The sequence below is a fragment of the Melozone crissalis genome, unplaced genomic scaffold, assembly GCF_028551555.1.
Source record: "Melozone crissalis strain CALT ecotype California unplaced genomic scaffold, PUWL_Pcris_2 ptg000016l_1, whole genome shotgun sequence".
Lineage (NCBI taxonomy): Eukaryota > Metazoa > Chordata > Aves > Passeriformes > Passerellidae > Melozone > Melozone crissalis.
In genome coordinates this window covers 38,882,695-38,899,564 of record NW_026535794.1, presented here as the reverse complement: position 1 = coordinate 38,899,564, position 16,870 = coordinate 38,882,695, and the positions used below count along the sequence as shown (strand labels likewise).

Sequence of the window (16,870 nt, the reverse complement as noted above, 5' to 3'; positions counted from 1 at the left end):
GGTCTCGTTTGTGAAAAACATCTTCACGTGCTGAGCTTTGTGGATGAAGGATGGCTGTGTAGATCTACAGGCTGTCTGTAAATCACAGTGCATGAATTTAACCATGGAGCAGGCTGGTACAGACTGTGCATGGGTCTTGTGGTCTGTCCCTCCTGCTCAGGAAGGGTGGAGCACTGTGGTGGCTGCTGTAGGGAAAAGGGAAGTAATTTCAGCCACTATTTATCACCTTACCACTTCCCCGGAGAACTAATATATTTTGCTTTTCCCAAACAGTTTAATAGATACATGGAGATATTTGTCATTTTCTCCTAGCTGATGGGCTTTGCTGCTATCTGGGAGCAGCAATGTTTATTTGGAGGAACAGGTCTTTAAAAGACAAGCCTTTAGTGTTAGGAAGTTCAGCCTGGGGACTGATCTTTAGCAGATTTAAATATTTGTAATAACTTTAATCATTCTTATTCAACTGTGCAACAGCACGTACGGATTAGGCAACTAATATTTCAATATGTTTCTCACCGGACAAGGCAAGCCTATAAATTTCAGGGCTATGTACTAGGTGTCTAGTGGAAGTGTCCTGTTCCTGTTTTACCGTGGTGTGGGGCACTGCTAGACAGGGAAAAGCTGATGTGTACTTTGGGATAATAATTTATGATTAGAAGATGACATTTTGATCCTTAATTCACCTATTCAGACAAGTTTACTTCTGCTAGACCTAAAGAAGGTTTCTACTGACATTTCCCCCTTTTTGAATTCCTAAGTGCCTCACAATTAGTTCCTGTTAGCATTATTTTTTTAATTTCACCTTCTGCATTGATGGAACCACCCTTGTGGGCAGCACTGGAGGTGGTTGTGCTTTCAGCCAACACCACATCACTGGGGGCACTGGGGAGGTTTAACCAAACCCTCTTTGGTCTTGGAGGTGCCAGCAGGTGTCCAGAGCAGGGATATGTATATTAAAAATGCAACAAAACACACACTTATCTGCTCCTGGGGGCTCCACAGGGGAGAGGCAGAGGGGAAAGGAGAGGAAAGGATGTATTATACATTGCTGGAGGATGGTGTTTATTTCTCTAATTACTTTTTGTTTCTTCTTGGCATTTGACTGCATGTCTTGTTCTTCTGCCTCCAGAGTTTCAGTGACTCCTCTGAAAATTAGACAGAGTGGTTACACCTAAAAGCTCCAACCAGCACATTAGCAGGGCTTGAGTGACTGCTGGCATTTTTTGTTTGCAGATCTCACTCAATCTTTTATTCAAATTGAAAGGAAGAAGTTACAAATAGGATTATATTTTTAAGACAAGTAAGTCTGCATGTGCTACGCTGCAAAAGAAATAGTCGTCTTCTTCCACTAGGAAATACTTGATCAAAGTTATTCCAATCTGCATTTCTTTTAAGTAGATAAAATGGAAAATGTACATGGTAATGAAATATAGTATTTCATGATGTATATTATGAAATAGAACAGAATGAGATTATTTCTTTAAGACTATAAATTATTAAATTACCATTAAAATGTATGTATATAAATAATTGTATGAGACTTTCTGATTAGATTACCTTGATATGAAAGAACACATTGTGATTATTCTTTGATGCTTTGCAATAAGGATTTAAATTCTAAGTAGATTTCAGGAAGATTTTCTTTTGATTCAGCAGCAAGACGTAATGAGTGGACAATACTTAATGAAGCAGAACAGGAAACAAGAGCGACTTTTTAATTTACTCAGTTAGTTTCCTGTGTAAAAGCTTATGAAGTTACCACCACACAGATTTTTTGGGGGAAGTTTCATTTGGTTTATTAGATATTTGACATTCAGGGCATTTAATAAAAACTGTTTTGCTACTGCTTGCAATACTGGAAGACCAAAGGAGAGGGCTGTTGTGAACTTTGAGACTGGGAGATCTGCAGAGAGAGGATTTGTACCTTAGTGAAAGTGCTGAGCACCAGGAAGATTACATTCCCTTCTACATAAAGGAGAATTAATCAGGTTTTCATCTCTCTTTTTGCAAAGATGGCAGCAATCTCTAGTGCTGGAGTGGACTTTTCCCTTCTTCAGTGAGATGTTGGAGCACCACACAGACAGCATTGGGCTGTGAGCAGCCTGGAGCAGAGGTGACTTGTGTTTGCTGGGCTAAAGAAGGGATTTGGGAAATGGGAAGCAGCAGAGGAGTAGGGATGAAGGTTGCATGAGGTCCAAGGGACAAAGGAAGCAGGATTTTTGCAGACCCCTGGCGCAGAGCCATGATTACTGGAGAAATGTTCATATAATTGAGAGGTGTCCAATAAATGTAAAAGGAAGAGTTTGAAGGCGGGCAAGCACACAGCTCAGCTGTGCTCTCAGCAAGGTGTTTCCAGAGCTGATGAGCAAAGCACTTCCTTTGCCCTGTTTATGACAAGTGAAGAAAGGGGCAGGGCTGTATTGAACTTCGTGTGGTAGGAGTCCCGTTCATGTGAAGAGGCTCCATTCAGGGCCTTACAAAGGCTATGAGTCAACTGCAAAGAAAGGAGGCATTTCACAGAAGCTGAAGTGTGACCCTTTGTTTTGCCTGACCCCAAGGTCCTCGGTGACACAAAAGGGGACCCCAGCACTGATTCTGCAGCAACAAATGCCTGTTGTGAGTGAGTGTATTTGAGGAGCAGTGACAAAAAGGAATGACCCGAGGTTCTTGTTTCCAGCCCTTGTTTCCCAAGGGACTGTCAAGGAGGGCAGCCTGACTGAGGTGGGGAGATGAAGGTGCTGGAAAGCTCTTCCTAGTGGATGCATTTCCCTTGAAAACCTCTCCTGAAATGCATGATCTGATCATCCACATGTACTATTAGGACACCTGGATAATGAGGTTTCTGGACTTTGCTCTGCAAAGTCTATAGAAATTAATACATCTTTTACTCAGCTCTTACGTGAAGTGGGTTTTTGCTAATTTAGGACTGGCAAGGGATCAGAGTGTCTTAGTAGCCCTGCCTTTGTTTTAACCTTCCACTAGTCCATGAATACTTTCTTTCACAATCAAAGAAGACATGAAAGGGATGTTTTTCGTTGCTCTTTTCATTATTCCAGAGAGTCGTAAGTCCCTATTAAAGTTCACGATGGAATCAGGGTGCAGAATGATGGATTTAAAGGTATCATAAAACTCTTCCTGGTAAGTAGTAGTCCCAAATATATTCCAGTTGTGATCTGAGAGAGGCTGCTGGAGGCATCCCAAGCAGCCATGCACTGGCTCTGCAGGTCCTTTGAGCTGAGGAAATTCATTTGCATATGGATGCCATGCTAAGGAGGCCAGCCTGGATTTCATTACTGCTAATGATGTGTGTGGGAGAAGTGATTTAGTTTATAGCCAGTGCCAGGCATGCCACAATGAGGAAGTACTTAATTCATACAAAGTTCTTTCTTGCTTCTAAGACCTAAAAATCAAGGGACTTCAAGCAGCTCCAATGATACAGACGTGATGTCTTCATGACCATGAACAGAGCTGTGACTGAGGCAAGGGAAGGAGAGAGAAGGAAGCATCAAGATGTAGTATTGATGTCATGGAGGAAAGGATAAGAGGAGAAAGGAAAGGGAATGAAAAGCAGAAGAGAAGAAAGACCAACAGAGGATGAAAAAAAACAGCAGGGAGAATTAGCTCTGCAGGAACTGTGGCTGCCAAGGCTGGATGTTGGGACTTTGGAGGTGACAGAATTTTCACTGGGTCTTTGCTATAGTTTTCACAACTCAAAATACAAGCCTGCAGTAAGATGTCCATCTTCAGAGACAAATTTCTGAGAACTGGAAAGGAGAAAAGGGACCTCAGGATAACACTGGAGTTGGAGTAGTTGGGAGCTGCTGCACTGCCTGAAGGCGTCTTCCTACTCCACTGGAGCCACCTCTGCTTTCCTGTTCTAATAGACATTGCCTCAGACAAAAGGAAAAGGAGAGCCTGGGGGCAGGTTCCTGGCATCTGCTTCAGGGTAAGCTACTATGCTCAGGCAACTTCAGGAAGAGCTATTTGAACTGGGATCAGTGTCTTGGGTGGTCTCTCAGCTGTGCGTGATAAATTTGTCAAGCAGAAGAAAGGATCCAGAAAGAAGGAATGGGTGAGCAAGGGGAGTAAGTTGGAAGATTAAGGCACACCGTACCAGCATGCTGAAAGTGTCTAGAGCATGCACTGCTCCCAGGGCATGTGTTTGGACAGAATTTAAAAGGTTGGGAAGGCTTGGAAGAGGAACCCAATTCTGGTGTTTATGGGTCCCAATCCCCCTGGTGTTTTATACTCCCCTGCTATCATTGCACAGGGCAGCAGGGAAGAGGGGCTGTGAGCTGCTATCCATTGCTTGGGCACAGGACCTGACCCTCCATCTGCAGCCCACAGTATAAAAACCTGAACAAAGATCTTTCAAGAGGAATTACCCCTGCCTTATTCATGGCACAGGAGCTGGTTGTAATGAATTTTAACTGTTTGGCTGCAATCACCCACAATGCATGCAATCAAAAGGGTTATGGCCCTGCTCACTCCTGCAGCAGCCTGGAAATGCTACCTCTGAAAATACAGGGCGGTTTTGGGAACCTTGATTTAAGCATTGTTGCTCTGCAATTTTCTGAAGAGGGAAATCAGCTGGACAGTTGGACAGGGGGATGTGAACGCCACTTCAGTAATTGTGAATGGGAAATGCAGTTTGGAGAGTTCCCTGATTTCTGCTTCATTCAGTTGTACTCAAAGGGTATGGAACAGTGACATTTAGCTGGGGTTACTGGAAATTAAATATTGTTTACTTGATATTGCAATTGAATTCAGAACAGCTGTAGGATGTCTTTAAAGAACAAGTGCCAGCTTTAGAATTTTTGTGTCCCTGAGAAAATACTGAGATTTGCTGAACCGATGGCCTTTGCATGTGGTTTTAGGCCAACTGTTGCCTCTTGAATGTTTTAGTATGTGCAAGTCACTTGAAGATCTTCATACCCAGCTGCCTGAAAACAGCACACAGACTTCACCAACTAGAAGAAATGAGAAAGATGATTTATCATAAAAGAAGAAGCAGGAACCAGCTAAATTTAGAATTAGAATCAGCTAAATTTAGAATCATTCAGAGATGATATGAAGAGCAAAGGTGAGACAAAATAAAGTGCAATTATTTCCCAGACCAAGGGGAAAAAAAAAAGGAGAAAAAGAGATTATGCCAATGCATAATTTTTACCAGGCCTCTATTGGCAGACTGAATTGCGTTGGGAATGGCTCATTTCTCCTCAGCAACAACAGCAGGTTTTAAATAATACTTCATATTTCCCAGGTTTAGCAGATGAAGAAAAGTAATTACTTGGGAGGCAAATAGAGCTGATTTGCAAACAGAGGAGAATGTTTTATGGCCAGACTTGCAAAAATTTGGCTCCTGCAGATGCCAGAAGACTCTGCATCTGCTTTAATCAATGTGGGTTGGCCCTTGCTGATTATTTCTTTGAGATCCTCATGGTTCTTAAGACAGTAATTTTATATTATCCAAGACAATGTAACTGTGCAGCTTCAGAGGGAGGGCAACTTACCTGCAAATTCAAAGTGCACAGATTTGAACTGTAAGAACTTCTGGTTCAGAGAAGTCTGAGTTTTGTGTTTTGCTTTGTTTTTGAAAGGTCATTGTTCTTTCATGTCTTTATTTAGGACCCATTGGCCTTGAAATGTTACATGGCTGGGCTTGCAAACACTTGGCTTCTACAGACAGCAGAAGACTCTCTGTTTGCTTTGATCAAGAGTCTGATTATTTCTTTGAGATCCCCATGGCTCTTGGGGGGGATAGTTATAGACCATCTAGAGTTACATCAATGTTCAGCTTTTATTAATGCAGAGGGCAACTCACCAGCAGATTGAAGCTGAATGTGTGCTCAGTTTATTAGCAAATGACCAAGAGAAAAACAAAAGAGGCTGCAAATGCAGAGCAATGCAGTGGTGGATGTAGAGACACCGTGTGGTGTCACCTTGACTGCTTTAGTTTTCATGATGGTTGAACTGGGTTGGAGCATGATGGGATTTGGTCTCCCTGTCACCCTGTTTACAGTGACCCTGCTGCAATGTATCTTCTTTAAGATAAGATCTTCTTTAAACATAAGAGGCAAGGAGAGAGGGGAGAGGGCAAGCAGGCATTGTATATAGCATCTGTAACATTTAATTATACGAGACAGGGATTTTCCAATAGGCCTTGCAACACAAAGAACATTCAGCTATCAGCATCACAGTATATATTTTCTAAATCACAACACCCACACATTTCCTTAGCCAAGTAGAAGTTTTCCCTCCATGGCTGCATATCTAAAATTAGCCTGAAGGTCAAATCTGAATAGAAATACCCTTATCATTGAATGTGCTGGGAATGATTGGTGCAGTGGGCTCAATTTTCCCATCGAAAACCTTCATTTATTTTTTTTAAATAACAGTTGCTTTTACAGTCAAAGAGCTTGGAGAAAGGCAAAATGAGGCCTGCTGTATAAAATCAACATCAATATTCTGCTTTCACTGCAAGGCTATTTTTATTGCCAACTATTTCAAATGTAACAAGATGGATATAGTGAAGCCACAGCGTAAAAGATGCAGCAAGAGGCTTCTGAATAGCAAGGCTGAGCAGAGACGTATGAAAGAAAGGCCTTGGAACTTGGAAGATGTTTGTATATGAAGAAAGACACAATGAAGAATTCTAAGTTAAGAAATGCATTGTTGAGAAGAAGTGAATAGTTCAGGTCTAAAAATAGTTTTTTAACCTGCAGTTGTATGATGTGAGGACTAAGCAGCCTGTGCTGCATAAACACAAAAGCACCGTCCTGCAAGAAGTGCATTTATCAGCCACAGTGTTTTATTGAGTGCTTTAATAATACAAGTGTACATCAACTGATCCACAGTCAAAAGTGGCAGGTCCCTAAGAAATTTACAAGCACTTTTTTTTTTGTTTTTTAAGTAAATCAAAATACATATTAATTTGTTCAATGCAATAGCCTTTTGTGTGGGAAACAGAAGGCTAGTGATAAACACAGTCTTAGTAATGCACAGTGATTCTTGATTTTAAGCTTTTATACAAAACTTGTTCCCAGTAGCATGCACCCACCATTAAAGACTTCAGTACAAAAAAATAACCCTAAACACTACATTTAAGTAGAAATGAGATATAATTCTGAATTTGTTTGTTTTCCCCAAAACCACATGAAAGAAAAAAAAAACAACCCCACACATTAATACAAAGCTTTCTGATAAAGCTCTATACTATTACAGATCCAACATTCTTTGCACTGATAACCAAAATTCCCTGTCTACATTTGAGGGAAACAACTTTCAAGTTAACAGAACAAAAAAACCCAGAACAAATAAAAATAAAAATAAACCAAAAATGAAACAAAAAAAAAAAAAAAAGAGGAAGTAAGGACAACCTTTTGTCACAAAATGGTTCAAGATTTAATAAAAAATAAGAATGAAGGGAAGGGCTATTGATGCACTTAGTGAATGTGCTTGCACAGGTCCAGCAAATCCTAGAGGAGGTTCCTATGTGGCGTATCGCTTGGTCCACTGTCTGGCCATTCTGTCGTGCTCTGCTCTGTTAGTCATGTACTGAGTGGCAATGCTTCCAACCAGGGGGTCAGCTGAAAAGGAAACACAAACCGTGAAATGCACGTCAGCCCCTTTTTAGATCCACATTCCTTCAGTTCTCTTAGGTCTAACAAGGTGCTCACACATACCAGCCTTGCTTTCAAAGCAGGGAAGGAAGGAGATGAATGTGAAATGGATGAAAATTATCTATACATGTTTTGTAAACATATCACTGAAACAATTGTCTAAAGTTTAACCTCACCAAAAAAAAAAATTCTGATAATTTTGTTTTGAGCTAAAACTCACCTTCAGGTGATGCAATTTATTTATTGTATTAGAACTCACACAACTATTCATATTCTCACCTAAGAAGAGGATGAGCTCTAAGTCTATTATCAGGTTGAATGTTGTTTTGTTTTCTTTAAAATACTTTTAGTTTCAAAGCATAAAGAAATGTAAGGAATTAGGGCAGCAAGTACTATTTTCAAAGCAACAGAAGTGAATTCCAAATTTTGGGATTTTTAAATTTAATTTATGGGATCTTTCTGAACATTCCTATGGCCAGAATGCTGCATGATATGGTCTGGATCAATGAATTACTTCACAAATAATTAATCAAAACCAATCAGTCCCCCAAATAAAACAACCCAAGACAGGACATTCCCACAAATGACTGTGTTTCATCAACTTTTTTCTTTTTCAGGCAAATTTTTTTCTCATTTTAAGCAGACAAAATTTATATTTTCCCTCCTTTTTTGAGGGGAACACATGCACTTGATACTTCTGCTGTGACAGTAAACGTTCTGAGATTGTACCATGCATGTCCAGAGGAACTGATACCACACTTTTCCCTGACTTAGGACAGATGAAGATGACTTCTTGTGAAAGCCAGGTATTAATCAGCTTTGCTGTTGTCTGAAGATGGTGCCACTGAACAATCTGAGCATTGGCTTTCTCTGCACAGTTGTAATCTGAGTGTGGTGCTTGCACTGTTAACCACGGAAATTCCTGGGACAAGATGTCACGTCTTCTGTCAAGCAGAGAAATCTGAGATTTTTTTGTTTGGTTGTTAATGATAAGAGTTTGTGATAGGGGAAACACGTGGGCTTAGCCAAAAATCGCTTCATTGGCTGACTGCCAATCTCACAGAATATTAGTGAGTAATATCTGCTAAAACAAATTCTTTTGCTTTCCATGCATAACCTGCACTTTCAGGAAGACCCTGATTTGAATGTTAAGTTTGTACCTTCTAAATTAGCAAGACAAGCTATCACTGTGACTGCAGTGTACTAAGTCCCTGCAGTCTCAGTCCTGCACTTTACTGCCTGTGCTTACCTTTAATATCTTAATATATCCAGAGGAGGTCACTGAGGCCTGGACTGGATTATTTTTACATGCATGTGTGTAAAAGAAGTGTATCTGATCTAAGATAAAATTTAAAAGTTGTAGACTGGAAGGTATATCACCTTTAACTCCACAGCCAGGAAGAGTAACTGTATAGGGGATTATCTGAGGGATTTTGTCCTGTGCAAACAGGAGGTTAACAGTCTACAGGCTCTTAAGTAGCAAAAATTTATTTGTGGCTGGAATGAGGTTTGAGAAGCACTGCAGGGTAAATGGGGAACCTGAGCTACAGGAAAGGGCAACATTTCTCTTTGAAAAAGATTTCCCTAAGTAGCAACAGTGAAACCTTGTCATAGTGTAATAGCAGCTTGGGGATGAGTGTGAGAGCACTGTTGAAAATTCCCACATCCTCCTTGGAGGCAAGGCTCCTGTGCAAAGAAACACTTCCACAGGCTTGTGGAGAAATGGAGACTAAAGGTTGAACTTGAAAGGAATCTTTGAAGCAAAATTTGAGGCATATCCTGGTTTTCATGCTTGTAGGGGAAGGTGGGGTTTGGCCTCTGAGGCATCTGGCTGGGAAGGGTTGCAGGAATATCTCAGCATTACCATCTGGAATGCGGCAAGATCTTATTGAGGTTTAGTGTGTATTCAAAGTGATGCCTCTGAGATCTTTATAAAACCTTGTATGAGTCAGTGAACAGTGATGTGCCGTAATAAAGGTTTATTTAGTTCAAATCTGGAAGGTTTTTCACGTGCAGGATGAATGTTTCTGTGAAAGCATGAATTTCATATTGGGAGCTGTAAATTGATTTCCTTGATATACTGCAAGGCTACTGAGGATCACATCATCATCCCCAAACCTCGATGATAATTAGAATGTTTGGCTTCCTAGTGTGGGGTTTCCTCTGTATCTCCTTTTAGGAGCAAGAAAGTATTCCAAAACCATGCATCTTTACAAGGCTTTGGAAGGTACAGGCTCTTCCCCCAACCTCCTTCCAGCATGGGACAGTGTCTCCTTTCCTTTGGGGTGAGAGAGTCAGTGAGAGGCATTCTTGGTAAGGTGTGGAAATCTGTTCAAGTCCAGGAATGTAAAGAACTGGGCTGTTTATTTATCCATGTGTTCAAGCCTTTGTCTCTGCAGTGTTTTGTTTGGCAGCTGAAAGAGTGGAGGTGACGGCCTCTAATATGTCTGAGGTCTACAAAAGCTTTTGTTGTGGGTGTGTAAATTCCTGCTGAGTGACCTGAGAATCAACTATCAATCATCTCAGGTGCTTCCCCCAAGCCAGTGAAGCAGGACTTGGAAGCAAAGAGAAGTCCTTGCTTCCTGTAGCATGAGCAGGACCAGCTGCACCCAGCCAGTTGCAAAGCGAACACTACTAAAAGGTACTTTCAGTAATTACAGCAATGACATTGGTTTTTTCAGTTTGGCTGGGTGGTTTTTTTAGGTATAACAATATTGAATAAAAAAACAAACCCACAGTTTGGGAAAGCCACTTACTCATTTGAGAGCAAGGAATTTATTTCAGGAATAGAAAAGTAGTTATTGACAGCGAGGCTCAGCTATTTCACATCTCTGTCAGAGGGTCTGGAGCTGTGTCACATGTAAATATGTATGAGGACTTTAAAAAGGGCACTTTAATAGGTGCTTGAAGAACTGGCTTATTTTAGCAGTTGCTGTGAAGCCATAAAGCCATCAGGAGGCACAACTGCTTTGTTTGGGAAGCCAGGACAGCTGGTGAGGAGGGAAATGTAAACTTCAGACCAGAGCCACCCAAGCAGGGGCGCAGCAGCCAATTTGAAGCTGCTTTTGTGCCACAGGATGCAAAGACAGTGTGTGAGCTCCAGAAATGCCATTGGTCTCTCCCTGCAGCTGTGTGGGCAGCTCCAGCCAGCAGGTCCAAGGACACACATCTCTCAACACTTCATGAGTCACCACTGCTGCGTAATTCGCCGTGACGGGAGTAACACCGAGATTACAAGACAAATTGAAGCATCTTAATTAAAACAATTAAAAGATTTAACTCCCAACATGCACAAGCCTTTGCTATAGTGCCCAAGTCTTACAAAATATCAAGTATGAGGAAGAAATCCTACAAAATACCAAGTATGAGGAAGAAACAATGGTCCCCGTTTAGCCCCTATGCTATGAAGCACATGGCTGAGCACCACCTGGTGCTCAGCTGGGCTGCAGTGCTTAAGGGTTATTGTGAAATATCCATTAGTAGGGCCAAATATGTATTTATAAAACAACCACTGCATAAACTATCTAATTAAGAGATGAAAAGGAAAATTGGATCTCAAAATTCATAACAACATTTTTCTTTTGTTTCCACTTCCCACTAGCAGAAAGCTTTCTTATTTTCCATTTGTATATATCTGTGGTTTTAATCTTGATGCTAGACATTTGTTTCTATAACTAGTCAACTGCTCTAGTTTTTAATGGGTTTTTTTCCTTAAAGAAGTAGCATGATTCATCAATGAATCAGGGTTGATTTCAGAATTTTACTCTAAACAGGACTGTGTCCAAATGACAACAATTACCAGGGGACAGGAGTATAAAGCTATGCCAGGAATGTGTTGTTGAAACAATCTTGTGAAAGAAATTAAAATAAGCCTACAATAAATTAATAAAAAAGCATATCTATGCAACTCATGGCCTGGCAGGAGATCACCAGATGTGTGGTGGCTGGCTTGAGGGCTGGGATGTGCACCCTCTGTGGGCAGGAATGGGCTTCCCAGCCTTTGGGGTGCTGGCGGCTGTGCCAGCCTGGAGGAGCTGCTGCAACTCTGGGCCCAGAAATCTTTAGGCCTTGTAATTTACTATTTCTTCTAAAACCCCACCCTAGGATGCCCCCATGACCTTTAACTTGTGTGAAGGAAATTTTTTATCCAGTACTGTGATTAACTCCATGCAAAATATTAACACACCAGGAATTACAGGATCAAACTTCACATCAGAGGACAGTGAATGAGTAAGGAAAATGATTAAAAAAGGCACCATATTATACAGGCAAGGACAGAAGCTATGGTTCAGCAATGTAGTTTACAAGGAAAATGTCAATCTAAAGAACTAGAGTATGAAAAAAATCTTCTGAATGATTTACAGGAAGACTGCAGCTGTGAAATCCCTCCTCACCTCACCATATGTAATCCTCATGTTATATTAGAATTCATGAAATTGCCCTGTATTTATGTGATTTTGAAAGCTGGGTGAGCTGGAGCTTGTCCCTAGCTTAAAAAGGTTGGATGCACTGCTCCACAATACCTTGTCATCTTCTTTTGCAGCCACTGAATATGACTGTATAAGGAAGAACATTTGTGTCTCATGTCTATTGTAAGGCTAATCAAATTTACAGTTCAATTCTAGGGAGTTAATGCTATTGGGGATTTGGATGAGCTGAGGTTGGGTCATTACAAAATTTCAGCTGTGTTTAATGCTAGTTAAACTGCTTTATCATTCAGAAGGCAGACTATAATTCTTCCTTAAAAACTACTTTCCCCCCAAATAAATGAAAATATATTGCTACACTGTATTTTTCTCAGCTTGTATTTTTACAGCTATTTCTATGTCAGCAAATAGCAATTTCAGAGCAGAATTCATCTCCTGGGCTTTGCAATGCTCTTTTAAAAATACAGCAAACATACTCTAGTGAAATAAAAACCGGAGATGGTGTGTTTAACAGCTTGATTTCAGTGTGCCTTCCCCATCAACCACACAATATGCAATGAAATTCCAATCGGTAATGCCAACACGGTTAAAGAGACACCCATTTAGACTTTAAACGTACATTACGGTGTTTGTATGAATTTTATATATTTTTATGAGCTTTTATAAAGTAGAATTTTATTTCCATTGCAGTATTTTGCTGTTTTAATAGAGAACAGCTGATGGAGCCAGTTATTACATCACCACAAGTGGATTCTCAGAAGATTTCTGGAATACCTTAAAATCTAAAAAACCCACAGCCCTATAAAAATCTCACAGTTTGTTCAGCCAAATATTTAGAATGTACTTTTTTTCTTGGTCCAGGTTTGGATTCAGCTCTGTATCAGGCTGTAAAGAGTTGGGCTCCAGTTGAAGAACAGAATTAACGTGGAAGAATTTCCAAAGGTTAGATGTAATTTGAAAGGTCTTATTCCCTCTCCTGAACTAAATGACTCCATGCTCACAGGTGTGAGAGCACCCTGTTGAGAGGCTCTACAGATCTACCTGCACTGAAACAACAGTCAGCAAAAATTAAATATTTCCTATCCTTTGGGCAGGATGTGTGACATGGAACAAGTAATTTTCTAGTTATTTTAACTTCAGTTACACGTTTAGAAGTTTTTGGTTTAGGGAATACTACATTTTTTGTTTCTTTCTTTTAGGACAGCCTCTCTTACCAGATATTATGCTGTATTTATTTTTCAATGAAAAAAATGTGGAGTGCTTGAGCTCTTTTTTTTAAGGAAAAGTCGATGTGCTCTCTATGTTATCTACAGGATACCTGCATTGGAGTTATCTTTGTACATCAGTACAGGGAGGATTGGTTACCCCAAAACCAAACCTCCCCAGAATAAAAGTGCATATTTTCAGTAGCTACATTTTGTTTGGTGCTTTCCTTGCAAATAGCAGTGCAGGACGGAATATATTCCTATATTGGTTTGCAGCGAAAGCCAAGACTTCTGAGTCCAATTTTGTTGGTTTTAATATTGTACCAATCTTTAGGACCCAAAAGGGAAACTAAAAAAGAAAATAAAAAAATTAAATTTAGGACTGGGACAAGCACAGAAAGGTCTTATTCTAACACTTCAGCGAAACACCAGTTTTCTTAACAGCAAATGGTGATAGTTTGATTCACACCAAAACCACCCTGAATTTAAAAATTATTTAATATGTAATTATACTTTCTTGCAGTGTTTTCAGTGGTATCCAGGTTAGTGTTATAAAAAGACCAGTCAGTGAAAACTGCAAAGGCAGTGTGAGACATGCTATACCAAATATGTCACAGAACAATTTAGTACTCCAGGAGGAAGGGATTAAGAGAAGATGAATTGTTTGTGTGTAATTTTATTTATTGTGTTGCTTTGCCTCGGGAAGTTTTCATAGTTAGCCACATATCACCTGTTTCAAACCCAGTGAACTCCTAGAAGACCATGTCAAGGATACTGTGAGTCTTGATGTAGAAAATGAAATATCTGAAAGGCATCACAGCATCCTTCAGTGATCTTAGAGCAGCAGGGCTGCTCTCTTTTGCTGTCATTAATAATAATGCACAGACTAAGTAATTCTCTGGGGGCAGAGACAGGTGAAGTGGCCCACTGAATTACTCCACTAACCTTTCACCTTTGAGAAGAGCGCTGAAGCCCAGGGCACGAGTGAAAAGGAGCGCGGCAGTGCTAATCCCTGTTTGTGCAGCAATAAAACGAGCTCGCGGTCGGGAGCCTGATCAACACACGCGCACGAACTGGAACAACAGCGTGATTCAAGGCAGAACAAAGGGGGGTACCAGGGCTCTGAATTGCTTTACACAGCCTACAAGCTGAACTACAATTTATTCCTGACTTTCACAAAATCACAATTTCAACTGTCCACATAGAACGCATTTAACCATCTGCAGGACTCGTTGAAAGCAATACAGAGGAATGATAAAGTGATCAATGAACACTGTATTACAAAAGGAGAACAAATAAAATTAATTTTTTCAGTAAAAATAAAAAATGGTCATCACTAGAGGAGAAAGGAGCACATTCTAGAAAGATCAAATGTCTACTAGGAAAAAGTCAGTGAAGCTAATATCAATTTTAGAAATTACAGTTCACAGTAGAAACCATATAATATGACATACAATGAAGTCTCATTATATTATTCTCATTTCAGAAACTAGTTTTACAGATTTGTCTGCTCACTTCTCAACATTCAATAGAAACATTCTAATATATATAGAAGGAAAGTCAAGTGTTCTTATAGTGGTGCCTTAGCTTCCCAACTGTGAAGCTGGACTAAAGCTTTTCCATCACCCAGGCAAGGTATCTAGATACCTTCATAAGTGTGGCTGTACAGATGTATGTCACAAAAAAGGTTGCCACCCATGACTTGACTCCAAGTTTTGAGCTCTGTAGAATTGCCAGAAATGCACTTGACTTCTGTTAAGTTTGCACAATGATTGCAGTTACACAAATATGAAGGCATACGTGACTTGATTACAACGTCCAAACTGCTGTCTGGAGAAAAAAATGTTACCTATCTTCAAAAATAAAAGAGCACTGCAAATCTAATCCAGGAAACATCCATTTACTGAAATACCCATTTTGTAAGCATGGAGGGAGAAATTCATTCCTCTCTCTAGACTTGTGTTTGATTGCTGTCAGGCTACCTACCACAGACCTGTGTGAAATATGAGGCTGCCTAAGAAAAAGATGTTTCAGAAATGAGGAGTATTATCTGGCCCAATTTTATTAACGCAACTCTTAAAGGAAAGTGTTGGCAGTGATTCATCTCTGTATCTTGCCAAGGGAAATCATTCTTGTTTAAAGAGAAAGATTTTTTTTCAGTCTTCAGTTTTTAGCAGGATTTCTATAAACTTTACTGGCTGACTGGGAGTTAGCTGAGGCAATCATGGATCAGCGAGGCACAGTGTACTGATCTTGAAGAGTTGTCTTTAATTAAGGAAGAACATGGACCTATTAGATGTGCCAGTATGCTGGAACAATTAAAATTCTAAAATAACACACTTCACTTTGATGCTTGGATGCGTCTCAATATTAAAAGCACAGATACATTAGCAATGTGTCTGTTCATAATAACTTACTCAATTGGGAAGCAGTCGTTGTTATTAGAAAAAAAATTAATAAAATAGTGTTAGTAACTGTAGAACTTAATTTGAAAGACATTACATGGCATGTGGTTTGATAAAATTTGAAGAAGCTACAGCAATATGCATTTACCTTGTGGAAGATGGCTCTGAGTGGATAATAAGAAAATCACAGCCCTCGGATCTCAACATGTTGTCAAGCAACCAAAATGCTAAGACCCATAATTAAACTGGCTTTTATCCACAGGGTCATAAGTGTATTTTCAGAAAAGCACTGTGGATGTGATTCTTTTCATGTGTCTGAAGACTCACTAAGAGAGGGATAGCTAGGGATAGGGAGGGACAGCATTCTGTAGGAATGCTCATGTGTTTGGCATTTCTTCCGTCTAAAAATAATGGAACCAGTTTTCCTCTGGATTTGTCTCTCCTTATTTCCCACTAATCACCTCCTCCAGGCAAAGGATTGACCTATGGGTCTTACATATCCTGAGCAAACAGTTTAACCCCTAAGCAACTGAGGGTAAAGCTATTCTCTGTGACGATGCTTTGTGAGAGGTAAAATATCCTATAATCACATGTACCAAAGGTAGATTGCTCTGCAAGAAAACCAGGAGGTCCTATGGGATCCACTTGCCATGTGGACTCCCAGGGGACAGGAAGGGAGCAGGTGCTACTGCATGGTCTGGTCTTTAAACATTTAGAGGCATTTAGACACTGAGAGAAAAATGAGTCCTAAAGCCATTTTCACTCTTAGAAGAGTGTTTGAATGTGAGCAATATAAAAAAATCTTCAACTTAAACATACCCATTTTAGGTCAGATGCAGGAGTCATCTGAATCCTGCACCTGAATCTATCCCTTTATATTTTTATTGCAATTCATCCTTAGAAAACAGAAAAGCCTATATGTGCTATGAATGCTGCTTATTTTGGTTTAATCTGATTTTCCCCTTCTTGTCCGATTAAATCTCATAATTAATTTGTCAAATTTAAATCCAAACCTCATTATTAATTTGTCAAATTTAATTCCAAAACTGCTATTAAGAATCCCATAAAAATGTCAAAAGAATACAAGAGGCCTTTATTTACAAAAGGTGGGGTTAGTGAAGATTTTTATCCCTTCTAAAGGCCTACTAAATGAAACTCTTTCATAGCCCAAGGCCTGAAATCCCTTGGCAGGTTGAACATCCATTGGAACA

The 16,870-nt window shown here is 39.9% G+C and overlaps 1 protein-coding gene across 2 annotated transcripts in view; it reads right to left on the bottom strand.

Moving 5' to 3' along the window:
• Window positions 1–6,793: 6,793 nt before the first annotated feature.
• Window positions 6,794–16,870, bottom strand: part of LOC128935365 (ubiquitin-conjugating enzyme E2 E2) — a 200,367-nt gene continuing 190,290 nt past the window's right edge. For both annotated transcript variants that reach the window (XM_054273655.1, XM_054273656.1), the window contains exon 6: window positions 6,794–7,589. In XM_054273655.1, the coding sequence (XP_054129630.1) occupies window positions 7,492–7,589 (98 nt within the window). In that variant the 3' untranslated portion in view covers window positions 6,794–7,491. The remainder of the gene's footprint in view (window positions 7,590–16,870) is intronic.